At 29.0% G+C, this 15246-nt stretch overlaps 3 protein-coding genes across 10 annotated transcripts; 2 read left to right on the top strand and 1 right to left on the bottom strand.

Annotated features, from left to right (window-relative positions):
• Positions 1-335: 335 nt before the first annotated feature.
• On the top strand, positions 336-2546 carry LOC126849472 (metallophosphoesterase domain-containing protein 1). 3 transcript variants are annotated; one of them, XM_050591333.1, is made up of 6 exons: positions 336-396; positions 483-689; positions 884-1028; positions 1186-1462; positions 1855-2081; positions 2171-2546. In XM_050591333.1, the coding sequence occupies exons 2-6, from the start codon at positions 567-569 to the stop codon at positions 2296-2298; spliced, it is 900 nt and encodes a 299-aa protein (XP_050447290.1). In that variant the 5' UTR covers positions 336-396; positions 483-566; the 3' UTR covers positions 2299-2546. The 3 variants fall into 3 exon arrangements, with proteins under 3 accessions (XP_050447290.1, XP_050447291.1, XP_050447289.1); XM_050591334.1 differs by having other exon boundaries at positions 364-615; XM_050591332.1 differs by having other exon boundaries at positions 365-689.
• A 388-nt stretch (positions 2547-2934) lies between these two features.
• Positions 2935-12207, bottom strand: LOC126849468 (ribose-phosphate pyrophosphokinase 1). Of its 5 annotated transcripts, none has more exons than XM_050591320.1 (7): positions 11972-12207; positions 9901-10108; positions 9072-9255; positions 5800-5823; positions 4244-4467; positions 3807-4140; positions 2935-3688 (listed from the first exon to the last, which is right to left on the bottom strand). In XM_050591320.1, the coding sequence occupies exons 1-7, from the start codon at positions 12039-12041 to the stop codon at positions 3596-3598; spliced, it is 1137 nt and encodes a 378-aa protein (XP_050447277.1). In that variant the 5' UTR covers positions 12042-12207; the 3' UTR covers positions 2935-3595. The 5 variants fall into 5 exon arrangements, with proteins under 5 accessions (XP_050447277.1, XP_050447276.1, XP_050447280.1 ...); XM_050591319.1 differs by lacking the exon at positions 5800-5823 and adding an exon at positions 7193-7255 and having other exon boundaries at positions 11972-12187; XM_050591323.1 differs by lacking the exons at positions 5800-5823; positions 11972-12207 and adding exons at positions 7193-7255; positions 10343-10600.
• LOC126849477 (ubiquitin-conjugating enzyme E2-22 kDa) lies at positions 11066-14924 on the top strand. 2 transcript variants are annotated; one of them, XM_050591344.1, is made up of 5 exons: positions 11066-11446; positions 12949-13101; positions 13462-13544; positions 13756-13919; positions 13997-14924. In XM_050591344.1, exons 1-5 carry the CDS (start codon positions 11384-11386, stop codon positions 14134-14136), a joined length of 603 nt encoding a protein of 200 aa, XP_050447301.1. In that variant the 5' UTR covers positions 11066-11383; the 3' UTR covers positions 14137-14924. The 2 variants fall into 2 exon arrangements, with proteins under 2 accessions (XP_050447301.1, XP_050447302.1); XM_050591345.1 differs by lacking the exon at positions 11066-11446 and adding an exon at positions 11456-11601.
• Positions 14925-15246: the final 322 nt, after the last annotated feature.

Consider the following 15246-nt stretch of genomic DNA (forward strand, 5'->3'; position numbering starts at 1 on the left):
GCTTATTTGCAATTTATTTTTTGTAAGTGCATATATATATATATATATATACACATATAAAGAATAGAAGGAGAATCCTTTGCATTATATTTTAATATAAATGTTATTTCAATATAAACATTATAAAAATTCCTTATTGTGTATATTATACACAATAATAATAAGTGTGTGCTTGCAAAATATTATTTTATTAGAAAATAGAAAAACGATAACATAAAATAAAATTCTTAAACATTTTATTCATATAAAACAGCACTAATAAATTTTAATATATTCTGCAATAGCAAGAATCATGAGAGAAGATGTATCTGTATTGTGTATATGCGTCTAAATGCATCTATATTGGCGCGTTCGAACCAAAAGTTCCTAACAATTTCTAATCTCAAGTGAGAAGCCGTGAGTATCCCCAAAAATGCCAAATGTATGTGAATATTTGCTTTGTTTTACCATGTGACAAAAAACATATTTAATAACATTTTAAGTGAGACGAGAGCGCGCAAAAAAACACGAATGAATCTCGTGTATTATAATAGCAACGTAGTGATTGTCACATTAAGCTGTTCAGCATGAAGATAGCTATTCATCCATTGACAGCTGATCCGACAGCAGCCTGGCGTGAGTTATCTCAATACCAAAAAGTTGTTAAAATAAATGCTAAATTGCCGACGACCGAGGCACCGAGTGATAAAGTACGTCTGATAATTTTTATTGTCCAGATATTTTTACACAAAAAGATATATGTATGTTAACCTCAAAAATATTTTTAGTTATTTTATATTTTTCATTTGCAGAATTTTTAAATATATTTTTACAATCGTTAAATGTGTCTATCTAAGCAACGTATATTTAATTTAAAACAATAAAAAAAAAATTGAATTTTTAGTTACGCGTAGTATGTATGAGCGACACGCATTCACTCACACCATTCATAAAATTTGATATACCCGCCGGTGACATTTTTATTCACGCCGGAGATTTTACGAAATGTGGTAGTTTGCAAGAAGTCATAGAATTCAACAATTGGATAGGTAAATTAATATATATAAATATTAATCAATATTATACTAATGGATAATAAATCAGAAAAACCTGTAATTATAAAAATCATTATTTTTATTCATTAATGGCGTCTTAAGTTTTTTAATTTAAATTATAGAAATACTAAAACATATTGTATAATTTTAGGTAATTTACCACACAAACATAAAATAGTTATAGCTGGCAATCATGAACTTAGCTTTGATCCCACATTTACGCATCCCTTTTCTGTGCACACCAGTGGGGATCATCAGAAACATACTGGAACCAGTATACTTGACAATATACCCACCTTGGGTATGTCAAAAGATACTCTTGCTGAAGCTATTAAAACTACTAATGTTAAAGATTATTTGACAAATTGTACATATTTGGAAGATTCTGAAATTGTAATACATGGAATCAAGATATATGGTACTCCATGGTAAATACTTTGTCCAATTAGCTTTACTAAAAAAACTTAGTAGCAAACAATATGTATGTAAGCTTATTAACATATTAAAACACATAAAAACTTATATAACTCACAACTGAAAAAGTCAAGTTCTTGCCTATAAACATTTTTGTATTGTTTTTAAAATATTATGGAAAAGATAATTCTCATATATTTAGGTTCTAAGATTAAACAATATATACAAATAATATATACAAAACATATTTACACAGCTTGTTTAAATTGTGATATGTAGTAAAATATAAACCATCAGAACTGAATAAAAAATTGATTAGTTTAAACATTTATAAAAAAATATTTGTAGAAAATAATTTCAGATATGAGATTTCTTATTTCCGAAGGACATTTCATTGCAATTTTAGGCAACCAGAATTTTGTAAGTGGGCATTTAATGTACCACGTGGAGAAGCATGCCTGTCAAAATGGGAACTGATTCCATCAGATACAGATATCCTTGTAACGCATACTCCTCCTGTAGGTCATGGAGATCTATGCTGTAGTGGAGTACGCGCTGGATGTGTAGAGTTATTGTCGACGGTACAAAATCGTGTGAAGCCCAAATACCATGTATTTGGTCATATACATGAAGGTATAATGAAATCTTAAATGCAAAATCTAAATCTATATGTGACAATATTTATACCATAAATTTTCCATTTATGTAATTTTATCTTACAGGATATGGTATATCGTCAGATGGCAAAATAATATACATCAATGCATCTACATGTGATATAAATTATCTGCCAAGTAATCCACCAATAGTATTTGATATAACGTTACCTCCCGGTGTTCAAAAATCGTAATCTATCAGATTAGATGACACCAATATAAAAACACATTAGATTTTTCTTACAAACTTAAGAAAAATCCGTACATTGTCTATGTACAACATTATATAGAGATACAATGTTACATAGGAGAAATTTTTCTTGCCTTAATTTAAACACAGAATATGTATAAAGCATACTATATAAGTATTAATTTGTTTTTCTTTTTCATACAATTTGTAATAATTTAAAATAATAATATTAAAAATAAGATATCTATAAAATTGTATAATCTCTTTTTCCTTAAAAATATGTTCTCCATTACCTCTTTTTCTTTTTGTCTTATCTTCTCATTTCTTCTTCTGATATAAATAAAAGTTAGTTTTTATTTTTTTAATTTTCAACATGATTATAATTTTGACATTTTTTATTAAAAAGTCAAATATTAATGAAAGAATCTATTATAAAAAAAGAATTTTGTAATATCTCGTATACATATATATGCTTCTTTAATAAATATTTTTTACTCTTCATACAATTTATGCTATACCTAATGGAGTAACAATAACATTTTTTTCATTAAATAAAAAAAGTTCGCTATCATATATCATTATAGTCATATTAAGCTAAATGATGATGGTCCAAGGTTATTTTCTAAATAAAAACGAAATCTACATTACAAACTTTTTTTATTGTAATATGGCTGATATATTAAAATATGGTCGTATTAAAAAAAAACACGATCATTTTTTTATCTACACAACATAATCACAACACAATAGGATCATTTTAACATAATTATGAAAATTTATTTACGTGATTTTAGCATCAATATATCAAAAATTTTTCTATGCAAAATATAACAGATCTAAAATTTTTATTTAAATGTCAGAATTAGTAAATTATGTTACCTGGATATTATATGCGGTGCGCGCACATTGATATTTTAATCATATTGACAAAATTTTTATATATTTTAATATATGAAATTACTAATAATCTTGTTATTATAAGTGATCAACTCCTCTTTTATTTTTTTAAACAGAACAAATGATAAAGATGCTACAAATTATATACAGCAGAAGCTGCAACTTTGATCACAACAAAATTCGAGCAAGACAGAGAATTAGATATTTTTTCTACTGTCTACAAAAGTTCGAAGAATGCTTGGGTTTTAAGAATTTTAAAGAAAAGAAAATCAGCTTATATATCTAATCTAATCTTCTAAAAATTTATCATGATTTTGCATTGATTAGTGTCAATTTTACTGTTAGAAATTCATGAAAAAATAGAACTAATACAAATCTCAATTTAGAAATAGGAAGATTTCCACCTAATACGGTACATTTGAAAACAGATATGATACAGATTCACCATTATGCGTCCGCCTTACGGCTTCAGCAAACATCATCGATACATCAATGCACTGAAAGATAAAATTAATGCTATGTTATAATTAAATTAATCTCTACAATATTATCATCATTATTATTATCGCGATAAGAAAGAATTTTATAGTATATGATTTCTTGAGTGACAGTTACCTGAATCTTTGGGCAATCTTTCATATGACCATCTTGAGGAATAGTATTAGTCACTACCACAGCCTCGAAACAAGCGTTGTTAATCCTGCTAATTGCTGGGCCGCTGAATATACCATGCGTAAGTATTGCGTAAACCTTCGTGGCACCAGCTTCTAATAGCTTTTCCGCCGCATGACAAATAGTACCGCAGGTATCGGCCATATCGTCTACGAGGATCGCGACTCTGTCTTTAACGTCTCCAACTAATACCATACTAGCGACTTCATTCGCCTTTTTCCTTTCTTTATGTATGAGCGCAAACTCAACATTTAATCGATCCGCGATAGATGTGACTCTAAAATAAAAAAGAAAGAAAAAAATTTTTTGTTAGAAAAAAACATATCTTTGATTAGAATTTCTTCTCTCCCCCCTTCATCCCCTTTTTTTTCATTACTTACCTCTTGGCGCCGCCCGCATCAGGAGAGACAATGATACTATTTCGCCATTCAACAATATTCTCCTTAATCCATTTGAGGACAGCTGGCTCAGCAAATAAATTATCTACTGGTATATCAAAGAATCCTTGTATTTGACTAGCGTGCAAGTCCATTGTGATAATGTGATCAGCACCCGCTACGGAAAGCATATTCGCCACTAGCTTCGCGGAGATCGGCGCGCGACTCTGTAAAACACATTTCGGTAAGATAAATTTCTAGAATTCGGACGAGTCTTCAAGTCCATTTGCAACTGGAAATATCCTGCAATTTAAAGAAATTGCTATTAAAATCTCATAAAAGCATGCCGAAAACATATTACAAAAAATTGAAAAATGTTATAAGCCCCAGTCTGTTGCTATCTTTTGAAATAAAAAATTTCACAGAGTTTATTAACGTTAATTTATCTTGACTGTGTATAAGGGCTTTTTTTTAAATATAGGATTTGATTTTTACTTAAATATTGAAAATAAATTGCCGAAAAAGATTTTCTTTTTTTCAGAGGGGACAAAATATGAATACAATGGCCACGTAATAAAATGTTACTTTTTTTCAGAAAATATACATTTATAAAGAATAAATTTTGATAGAGACACAACGTTGCAAATGCACCCCTGTTAGACTCTAAATAACTATTGTAAGTAAAGCAAAATATATAAAATTATGAACGCAAAACGAAACACAATGCATCTCGGTCCCTTATCCTCATATAGCAAAGGATGGTATGAGATGAACAAGAGGGCAAACATTTATAATAAATACATATTACAAATATAAAAATAGATTTTAATAAATATAGATAAATCAGTGTATATATATATATATATATATATATATATATATATCGCGAGTGCATATCATTGACATTGTGTGCAAAATTATATAAAAAAGAATAGTTATAAATTAAAATTATACTTGTATTAGTACATTGTTTTTATTGGAAAGAAATGCATTGTGCAAATCATAAGATTTTTTTAACATGTCACTTGTAATATATGAGCGTTGTACATAAAGTTTACAAAAGACTACATTAATAATTATTTCAAGGCATCTTTTCATAATTATATATCGACAGGATAAGTTATTATGAAAATTAAAAAAGAAAACACATTGACACATTCCTATACTATTTAAGCATTACTAAGGATGGATGATATTTGATTAGTGCACTCGGACAATAACACCTTTTTAAACCTCAATAATTAGTACCCAATGAAACATACATATATATACTCGTACCCCACTATACTAATTGCGAACAATGTATTGCAAGTGTACTGCTATTATATTAATATTTTGCCCTCTCATTCGGATATCAATATGCTTTGACCAAATGTTTCATTCATTCACTCATTCATGGGGATACCAATGTGCTGTATAGCAACAATATTATATAAGTTTGGTTAGTCCTACAAAGAAAATTTTCATCTTAATTTCAAAAATCAATATTACATATTGTTTTTTGAATGAGTTATCATTGCAAACGCCGCACTCGACAATCTCGTTGCTATTATACTCACTGTAGACAGGTCGGGCAGAATATCCTGAAAATACCCAACTATTCAGAATCTTAAAAAGATAAACACAAATTTTCTTTTCTAATAAACATTATAGCCAATAGTATGTTTATTTTTTTTCATTTTGTAGAATAATTTAAAAATATAACAAATGGCAACTAATAAATGTCTAACATAACAGCTAATCCAAAATCACAGAATTTTTTAAGTTTTCCCTTATATATATTAATCTCATGCAGTACCCAATTAATATTGAAGAGATGCCCATTTTTGTTGTAAAATAATACATATATAAAAATATCATGAAAATAAATATTTTTTTATTTAATTTTTACTTCAAATAAATATATTGAATTAATAATAAAAAAGAAAAATATATATATAAGAAATCTTATTTGTAATATATTTAATGTATAACATTAATCAAATGATATATCAGAAATTGATAAACTGACGTAACAAAAATGTGCATACAAGACCCCCCTCGAAGAAATCTAATATGAGTTTTGCAATACGCGTCCGGGTTATCCAACGTCTGATAACCTTTTATGTTATTATTGAACAACATGCTTGAAATGTATGCATTTGCAGTGCTCAGTCTAAAACATTTACTATTTGTCTTGTTACAAATATCTTATCATGTTAGTAATAATAAGTTGCTAGAAATTAAACTTCTATAGTTTTATGCATAATATATAATATTACAATCATCGATATTTTTTTGAGTTTCAAAATGATATGAAAATGTTGATATTAAAAGCATCAAATGTTTGTTTCAAAATAAAATTCTGATCATACAAATTTCAGTTAACATAATTTGTAGAAACTTGTAACTGATGCTTGATTTATACAATTTTTAAATGGTTATATAAATGATATTGTTTACTTATAATAATATTAATTTTGATATGATACTTTTATATGTGCATAATATATACAATATTTTGAAATGTTATTACGAATTTCAATTATTATATTAACATGCATAGCTTTGTTTATTAATATTATCTCTGTATATATATATATATATATATATATATATATATATATATATATATATATATATATATGTGACAACCAATAACATGATATATCTACTTTCATAAAAAATTAATGTTTTTATTAGTTTTTCCTATCAAAAATGCAAAAATATATCCCTTAAGAATATAAAAAAGAAATTATGACAATTAACAAATGATGACAATCCAGTAATATACAAGTGTGTATTTTTCTCCAGTGCAGCCAATGACGTAAAGCCGGCAGAACATAAGCATATTTTATATATGACAATGAAATCAAGTTTTGCGTTCCAAAAATGATATTCCACTGGTCTGTTAAAAGCTATGAGAGAATAAGAATATATATTTATAATAAATAAGGGGCCGCCGCAAGTTACCCTGAATTTCCACTCGTTCGACTTCATGACAATCTGATTTTTAGAGTCTCCACCATCATTGCCCTGTGAAGATTAAAGAAATTAAAGAACAATAAAGAAATACAGCTTCTTCTTCAAGACAATGTTTCCTCCTTATTATTTTCGCCTTCTTTATCACCCAAACATTAACTTTAAGATAATATAATATAAAACAGAAACTAAAACAGAAACTGGAAACATATATTTTATAAAAGACGTAGACTTTGCATACTTATATATATATATATATATATATATATATATATATATATAATATTATAACATAACCAAGTTGTTGCATTTATATCATATATATTTAAAATGATATATATTAAAAAATGATAACATATTCTTAAATAAAAAGTTATATAAAATTAAAGGGGGAAATTTTATGTGCATACACTGAGGAAAAAAATTGTTAATTTGACTACATCCGTTCAACTAATTGCCATCTTTTTAATTAAAATATTTAAGTATTAAAATCAAATATATATCATTTTAGAATTAATATGTTGTATTTGACTTATATATTTAAAAATTTCAATTAAAAAATTGTAATTAGTTGAACAGATTTAATAAAAATAACAACTTTTTTTTCTCAGTGTATTAATTATGTTTATATTAATTACCTATATATCCATGAGATACACTCAAGTTTCAAAATTAAAAAAATTGTTGTACAAGTTTATATGTTTCTTTTTTAAAAATAATGTCATTAATTATTTTAAACTATGCATGAACTATGAGTAACTAAGTGTAGGAACTAGTGGAATTAATATTTATTGTGTAGACTATGATTATGTTAATTGATGGATTAATTAAACACATATTAGTAACAATTGCAAAAATCATTATAGCTTATAGATATATGCACTTACTTATATATATAATGATATAGAATATATTGAAAGAGATTATAAAAGTTATATTAAAAAAGACTTTTAATTACTAAAAGATTAATATCTTATAAATATGAGTGCAAAAAAGAGATACATATTGGTATATAGATAATAAAAAAAAATATATATATTTACATAGATATATATATATATATATATATATGGTATATGATCTTTAATGAGATATAAAATATAATTACTGTTTTACAAAGATATTTACAATGAAAATGTAGCTTTTAAAAGTATTTTGAGAATAAAATTTTCCACACACACAAATTTTCAACTAACACAACAGATACATGTATCATATGCATATTTACTTTATGATTTCATGTACTATGATTTTAAATGACTCATATATTATTGGTGTAATCTCAATCAAAAGATATTTAAGTATGTATATTAAAGAGAAATAAATAATACCATTTATTAAAAAAATATATAATACTTTGTAATACCTTAATATATTAATTTTTGATATCTACATTTATACCTGATATATAAAGAAAAAGTACAAAACATATAAAAATAATTGAAACAAATAAATTAAGATTGTTTTTCCTTTTCCTCTCTTAGAAAAAAGCACAGAAGGACATTTAGGCCAGTATGAGAATTATCATGTATTGATATGATATACTGCTTAAAGTACATTATTCATAATAATATCAAGAAATTCATTTTCAAGCAGCAGAGTTAATTTTGCTCAAGTCCTCTTCAACTGAAAAGTTGATCACAAAGTATGTACTTTAAGTACTATCGTATTAATATCAGTGCTTAATGATAATTTTTAGTAGCCTATATATCCTTATTTAAAAATAATTGATACATCTACATAAAGCATCGTAATTACAAATTAGTATTACTTATTATACACTGTAGATGTATATCTATTTTATTAAACTACTTACTAAAAGCATAAATCTAGCTAAACAAATCATCATTATTTTACCCCTTTCTCTTACCTTGTCTTTTTTATCCTGCCTTGCATAAGGAAAACAAGGAATGACTGCTGTCACTCGAGATGCGGAGGCAATTTTGCAAGCATTGATCATAATCAGGAGCTCCATTAGATTATCGTTCACCTCGCCGCTTCCACTTTGCACGATATACACATCTTCGCCACGGACAGATTCTCCGATCTCCACACTAGATACAATTAAATCTTGTATTTCTTTTCAATATACGAGAACGGTATAAAGCGTATTAAGCAAAGTTTCAAATTAAAATTTTCGAATAATTAAAAAATACAAGATAGAAATAACGTTATTACGAGTATTGAAATTATTTCCGACAAATAAAAAAAATCTATATTAATATTTGAATAGTGATGCGTATTACTGAGCGCTCGATGCGAAAAGCGATTATGAAACTTTTCTCTTTTATCAACATTTGTGATGTGGCGTATTTCGATCTCGCGCTTCAGTCTCCATAATAAGCGCATAGGTATTCTAAAGTCTAGAAAATTATATCATGAGTGCACGTGTTTTTACGTCTTTTGTTCGTATCGAGATATTATGGCGCGAATCGATACTTGTGGCACGTGGGAGCATCGAGTTAAACAATCGGAATTTTTTCGGAGCGTTCGTTCATTTTTCGAAGAAAATAAATCGCGAAATGTATGAATACCAGTGGAAAAAGTCGCGAAACTCGATGGCTTTCGCGCGAGGAGCTCAGCTGAGCGGAAAATACACGATCCGCGTGTAATGACATGTCGCGATTACATTACTAGGGCCTCGTGCAATTGGCAGTATACATAACGTGGTTACGGCGGGATAACGTAAGCCATTATACCATGTCTCGAGGTTGCTGAATTTCTTCGTGACAACCTTGCCGATGTCGATGCCGAGCCGATCCACAATACGCTGGGCGAGATCCGGATGCGAGGTCCCGCTGAAGACCTTGATATTCGGCATTCTGCTCTGCAAGCCACGCACACGTGAATTTTCCAAGTTTGCGCGTAACAAACTCTTGGCACGCACTGGCTGCGACACGGGCATCACTGAAACAGAAACCACCGGGACGGTCGACCAATCGTAGCTCGGCGCTTGTACCGGATGTGACGTCGCTTGCATCACGCTCCGCCTACGCGCGCGTGATATTAGCGTTAGCGCATTAAAAGCGGCCGCTCTCTCTTATCGCAGCCGATGTCCCCACTTATTTTGTTTTTAGTGTGACGCTGATGAAAATTCGTTATCTGCCTGATAAGGAGCTTACGTATTGCGTAGATATGCACCGTCGATTGTAGATATGTACATCCGGGCGCGCGCGCTTCGCTCCGTCTCTCGCAAAGGGAGCGTCGTCAATGATCGATAAAGCGACGCGAGAGTTGCGTCTTTTCCGCGCTCTCTATCTCTTTCTCTATCATTTTCTGCTCATCGCATTCTTTTACTCCCTTTTTTATTCATCTTGTCTCATCGTGCGCAATAAAAACACGTTTCTATCTCCGATTTCGCCGACAAGTCGCGCACGTGTTTCCGCTCCCCGCGCCGGATGTTCTTCTCATGTCAAACGACAAAATACGACGCGTATTTTATTTTTATTTATGTATTTTTTTTTTTAAGTGTCTCTTTTAACTTTCTATTCGAGATTATTTGACATGGTACATCTAAAACTGGAATTGTCGGTATCTCCTTACTTGTTTAGTTTATCAGATATACAAGAATTCTATTTTCTAAACGTCTAATCTTAATCTTGTGTTAATCTTTTTAATAAATCGATGACACATAGATTATACTCTCAAGAAAATGCCCATTCCTTTCCCCAGACCCCAGAGTTATTTCTAGACACCATAGGCAGCGGCTGTATTTCTAGATGGGTATCTACTGATTGGAGCATACACATGTGACCGCCAAGATATTATCGCACTGCTAAAATCATCGCGTTGAAATCTCATGGAATTCGGCGAGGGCGCAGTCGCGCGGTGCGACGTGATTTTAGACAAAATTCAAAAAGAGCGGGCGCGAGAACGGGTGACAGTCAACTTTTGCCTTGCCTATCAATGTGGCGCCGGCGGCGCTGATCGCAATGATGATAAATAGCATGTGTATGTAACGCGGCGGCGTGAATTTCTCGATACAACTACGGGTTAGGAACGGCGAAGGCTGTTCACGGGGGTGACGGGCAAAATTGGCAGGCGGGTTAATCATCGACGCGAAAAGACGCCTCGTATGCCGTGACACTGAGCTCCTAGAGAGAACGCGTAATCAACGAGTGCGTTCATTCATTCGTAAGCGACAATGATATCGTGCTAACCGTCCCTAGCGATTCGGGAGCCATGGCGAACATCGCGGCGCAGCGAATCAAACGGGAATTCAAAGAGGTTATAAAGAGCGAGGAGGTGAGTGAGCGAAAAGTCGTGGTGAACGCGGAGATAAAGAGGGAGGGAGAGAGAAAGAGAAAGAGCGAGCCAGAGTTACGGTCTCGATAAACGGATGGCAAATAAAAACTCGTATCGTGGTTATGCAATCTCTGCGAAAAATCTTGAACAAAAATGTAATCTACATTCATCGATTGAAATATCATTGAATTAGGATAAAAAAATCGCCGATCATCTGTTATGTTTCGTCTTGTTAACTGTCATCTGTATATTCGGTCTTTTTCAAGAATAATCGAGAAAGAGAGAGAGAACGCGAGTCGAGCATTGGTTGCTATTGCGTCCAAAATATCTCGCTGTGCTCCTATTATTTTGTTAAAACTTTTCGTAGCAATTAAATTATTATGTTTTATGTCAACAAAGCATCAACAAACATCATGTGTTTATCACAATCATAATGCGTATATGTATTAATGTGTAACATGCAATAATCTTTTTATTCTATATCTGTTTAAATTATTAAATATAAATGTAGAAATGTACACTCACCATGATGTTTGAGATCTCGCTTGCATTGAGTAGTCCCTTTAGTAGTTTTACACTTTTTCAGATTACTCATTCTGTGTATTCACATGAAGGTTTGTTACGATAAAATGTATCCACATGTCTCTTTAGGAATTTGAATTACATCAGGCATCACAAATACCATATCATGACAGTTTTGTGAATTATCACTATGAGTAGTCTAGATTTCTCTTATCATGCAAAATGTCATAGGTTATGATCACATGTTTATTGTGAAAATTATTGCGAAAATTATGACGTAGAACCATATATTATACAAACTTTATGTAAGAGCATAGTTTAGCAATATGTTTGCTTGCTCTTATATGTTTTTATCCATGCTGTCATGACATATAACCATTTTTTATGTTTTTCTCATTGGAAAACAGATGATTGCAAAACAAGTGTCATATATGTATATTGAAACTGTCAAAAACATTCCATTGCTATACTACTATGAAGTCTTTTTATGTTTCAATTGTTTTTAGATTCATAATATCATTTCTATTTTTAGAAATTTTTTTCTGCCAAATCGATTGTTTAATTATAAACTTTTGAAAATACAATTTGTATAATATAATTAATGTATTTTGTAATATATTTTTATGCCTTATATATATATATATATATATATATATATATATATATATATAAAAACAGAATTTTATAAACTTTTTTTTTATATTTACTTAACAGATTTATAATTTATAATAAATTAATGTTTATTAATTTATAAAATATATAAAACTTTGAGAAAAACAAGTACAACTATATTTGCATTTAGTACCAAAAATAACAGTCTATAAATTAATTTTTTAAATGTAATATAAATTTTAAGCTATTTTTATGTTAACTTGTAAGTATATTAAAAAATTTTGATGTTTCAAATTGTTATATATAGCAAAAATAAATATTTGTAACAACTTGATTTTCTAATATTTTATTTATTTGATATTTAATAGATAGCCAAATGTGCGATTAAAGTTGAATTGGTCAACGATAGTCTTACCGAATTAAAGGGTGAAATTGCTGGTCCACCAGATACGCCATACGAAGGAGGTAATTTTGTGCTCGAAATTAAAGTTCCCGAGACATATCCATTCAATCCTCCCAAAGTAAGTTCATATTTTTGAAGAATTTGTGAGTAATACTTATGCAGTTAGCATTCATTATTTCTAATTATATTATATACAGTAAAAGAAGTTAAATTATAATACAAATCATGGACCTATAGCTATATTGTTGAATTAATTATTAATTATTATATCAATTAAATTACAGCTATTATTTTATTCCATATAAAAATCAGCAATTTATTTATGTATCATTGTTTCTAAGTTTTAATTTCTATTTTATTCTATTCAGATGTTATAATAAATAAAATAATTATTATTTATTTATATTCTTTTTTGAAAATGTAAATGTGATTAAAAGATATTTTACATTGCATAAATAATAAAATTCTTATTTTGTAGGTACGTTTTATAACAAAAATATGGCATCCTAATATATCTTCTGTCACTGGTGCTATTTGTTTGGATATTTTAAAAGATCAATGGCATGTATTTTCTTCAAATTTAAAAAATAATATAAATGTATCAACCATTTTCGTTTTACACTTCATGTCACTTCTCACGTTGAGTGAAAATATTATATTTAAATTTATTAATATAACGTTTTTTATTGTATATTTTATATAATCTTAAGATTATGGGATATAATTATATAGTAGATTAACTTCATTTTTTTTTTTTTTTTACACATTTAAGGGCTGCTGCAATGACTCTGCGTACAGTATTACTGTCGCTACAAGCATTGTTATCTGCAGCAGAGCCTGATGATCCTCAGGATGCAGTAGTCGCTAAACAATATAAAGAACATCCCGAAATGTTTCGGCAAACTGCCACACATTGGACATTTGTATATGCAGGTGGTACGTAATATATTTCTGTGCATACTCACATTTATATATGTATATTAGGACCTAAATATGATTTATATTGATTTTAGGTCCAGCAAAAATGCCTGAGTTAGATGACAAGATAAGAAGATTAACAGATATGGGAATCGAAGAACATAATGCGAGAGTTGCTCTATCCTCATATAATTGGGATTTGGAACGTGCTACCGAGCACTGCCTCTTCAGTTAGTGATAACTACATAGTTAATCTGTTACATTCAAGCACCACTCATTTTGTCATTAAGAAGTTCTTGTAATAATCATGTTCGGATATTGATATTATTAATGTTTTGAGACAATTGGTACTTTGCATCTAAAATGACAATATCTGATACAAAAAATATCACCAGGAAAGCATTCAATATCCACCAATAGTCATTTATTTAATTTATAACATAGACATGAGGAATAATTAATAAAAAATCATAATATGAATCAGTTAAATAAATTTCAAGTATTTTTTAATAATATATTGGTTTATATTACATTCTATTGAAATTCCACATTATTGCTTAAAAAAATAAAATCTGTTAAATATAACATGTGAGATATCAAATTTAAAATAATATATTTTTAATTCCTTGTATATATACATAAGAAATCACAGTACATCACAAATTTGATATAAATGCATATTTCTTTTGTGCATTGTCAAATTTTTGTTTTGTAAGCTTTCAATGTTCTACATTATCTTGAAATCTTGTATCTGTATAAATTTTGATCTTGCATTAAGGATATTATACTGAATTTTCAGTAAAATTTTAATACATGTATTGTCATGATACTGGATATCAAATGTATAATTATTTTGATTGCAACTTTTACAACTTATGTTTAATATCAATAATGTGCAAATTTTGTTGACAAGCTGCATGTTTACATTTGTGTTTATATTCTTAATGCAAAGAACATGTTATACCAGAAATAATTGTATTGTTTTTCATTTTTTTAAATATAGGATACACGTTTACATATTAATCACAATTTTACAATATTATTAAATCCTTTTTTATGTGTATGTGCAAAAAAATTCTTTTGAGATAGAAAAATCTGATGAAAAATAATTTGTGCAAAAACCCAATTGTATATTATTGAGATAGTATATGATTTGTAAAAAGATTCACTTAATCACTTTGATGTCAATATTTTATATTTGTACATTTCTGTTGTTGGCTTATGAGAATGGTAAAATTGTCTATTGCATCACAGATGTATGTGTTTGCGGGTACATATACCCTATCATTCTTTTTATATTCGTATCATGCAGTGTACATTCCAGATTCAGGCATAAATGGCATTT

The sequence above is a fragment of the Cataglyphis hispanica genome, chromosome 5 (genome assembly GCF_021464435.1).
Source record: "Cataglyphis hispanica isolate Lineage 1 chromosome 5, ULB_Chis1_1.0, whole genome shotgun sequence".
Lineage (NCBI taxonomy): Eukaryota > Metazoa > Arthropoda > Insecta > Hymenoptera > Formicidae > Cataglyphis > Cataglyphis hispanica.

What these genes read in the sequence shown, in the direction of transcription:
- LOC126849468 (XM_050591319.1), bottom strand. Translation starts at nt 12,041, where the DNA reads ATGAGTAATCTGAAAAAGTGTAAAACTACTAAAGGGACTACTCAATGC. An exon ending in TTCAGCAACCTCGAGACATG is followed by an intron (nt 9,256 to 9,900) that starts GTATAATGGCTT and finishes AATTGTATCTAG; the next exon opens with TGTGGAGATCGGAGAATCTG. An exon ending in GGCAGGATAAAAAAGACAAG is followed by an intron (nt 7,256 to 9,071) that starts GTAAGAGAAAGG and finishes TAATCTTCACAG; the next exon opens with GGCAATGATGGTGGAGACTC.
- LOC126849472 (XM_050591333.1), top strand. Translation starts at nt 567, where the DNA reads ATGAAGATAGCTATTCATCCATTGACAGCTGATCCGACAGCAGCCTGG. An exon ending in AGAATTCAACAATTGGATAG is followed by an intron (nt 1,029 to 1,185) that starts GTAAATTAATAT and finishes GTATAATTTTAG; the next exon opens with GTAATTTACCACACAAACAT. An exon ending in AAGATATATGGTACTCCATG is followed by an intron (nt 1,463 to 1,854) that starts GTAAATACTTTG and finishes TTGCAATTTTAG; the next exon opens with GCAACCAGAATTTTGTAAGT.
- LOC126849477 (XM_050591344.1), top strand. Translation starts at nt 11,384, where the DNA reads ATGGCGAACATCGCGGCGCAGCGAATCAAACGGGAATTCAAAGAGGTT. An exon ending in ATCCATTCAATCCTCCCAAA is followed by an intron (nt 13,102 to 13,461) that starts GTAAGTTCATAT and finishes CTTATTTTGTAG; the next exon opens with GTACGTTTTATAACAAAAAT. An exon ending in GATATTTTAAAAGATCAATG is followed by an intron (nt 13,545 to 13,755) that starts GCATGTATTTTC and finishes TACACATTTAAG; the next exon opens with GGCTGCTGCAATGACTCTGC.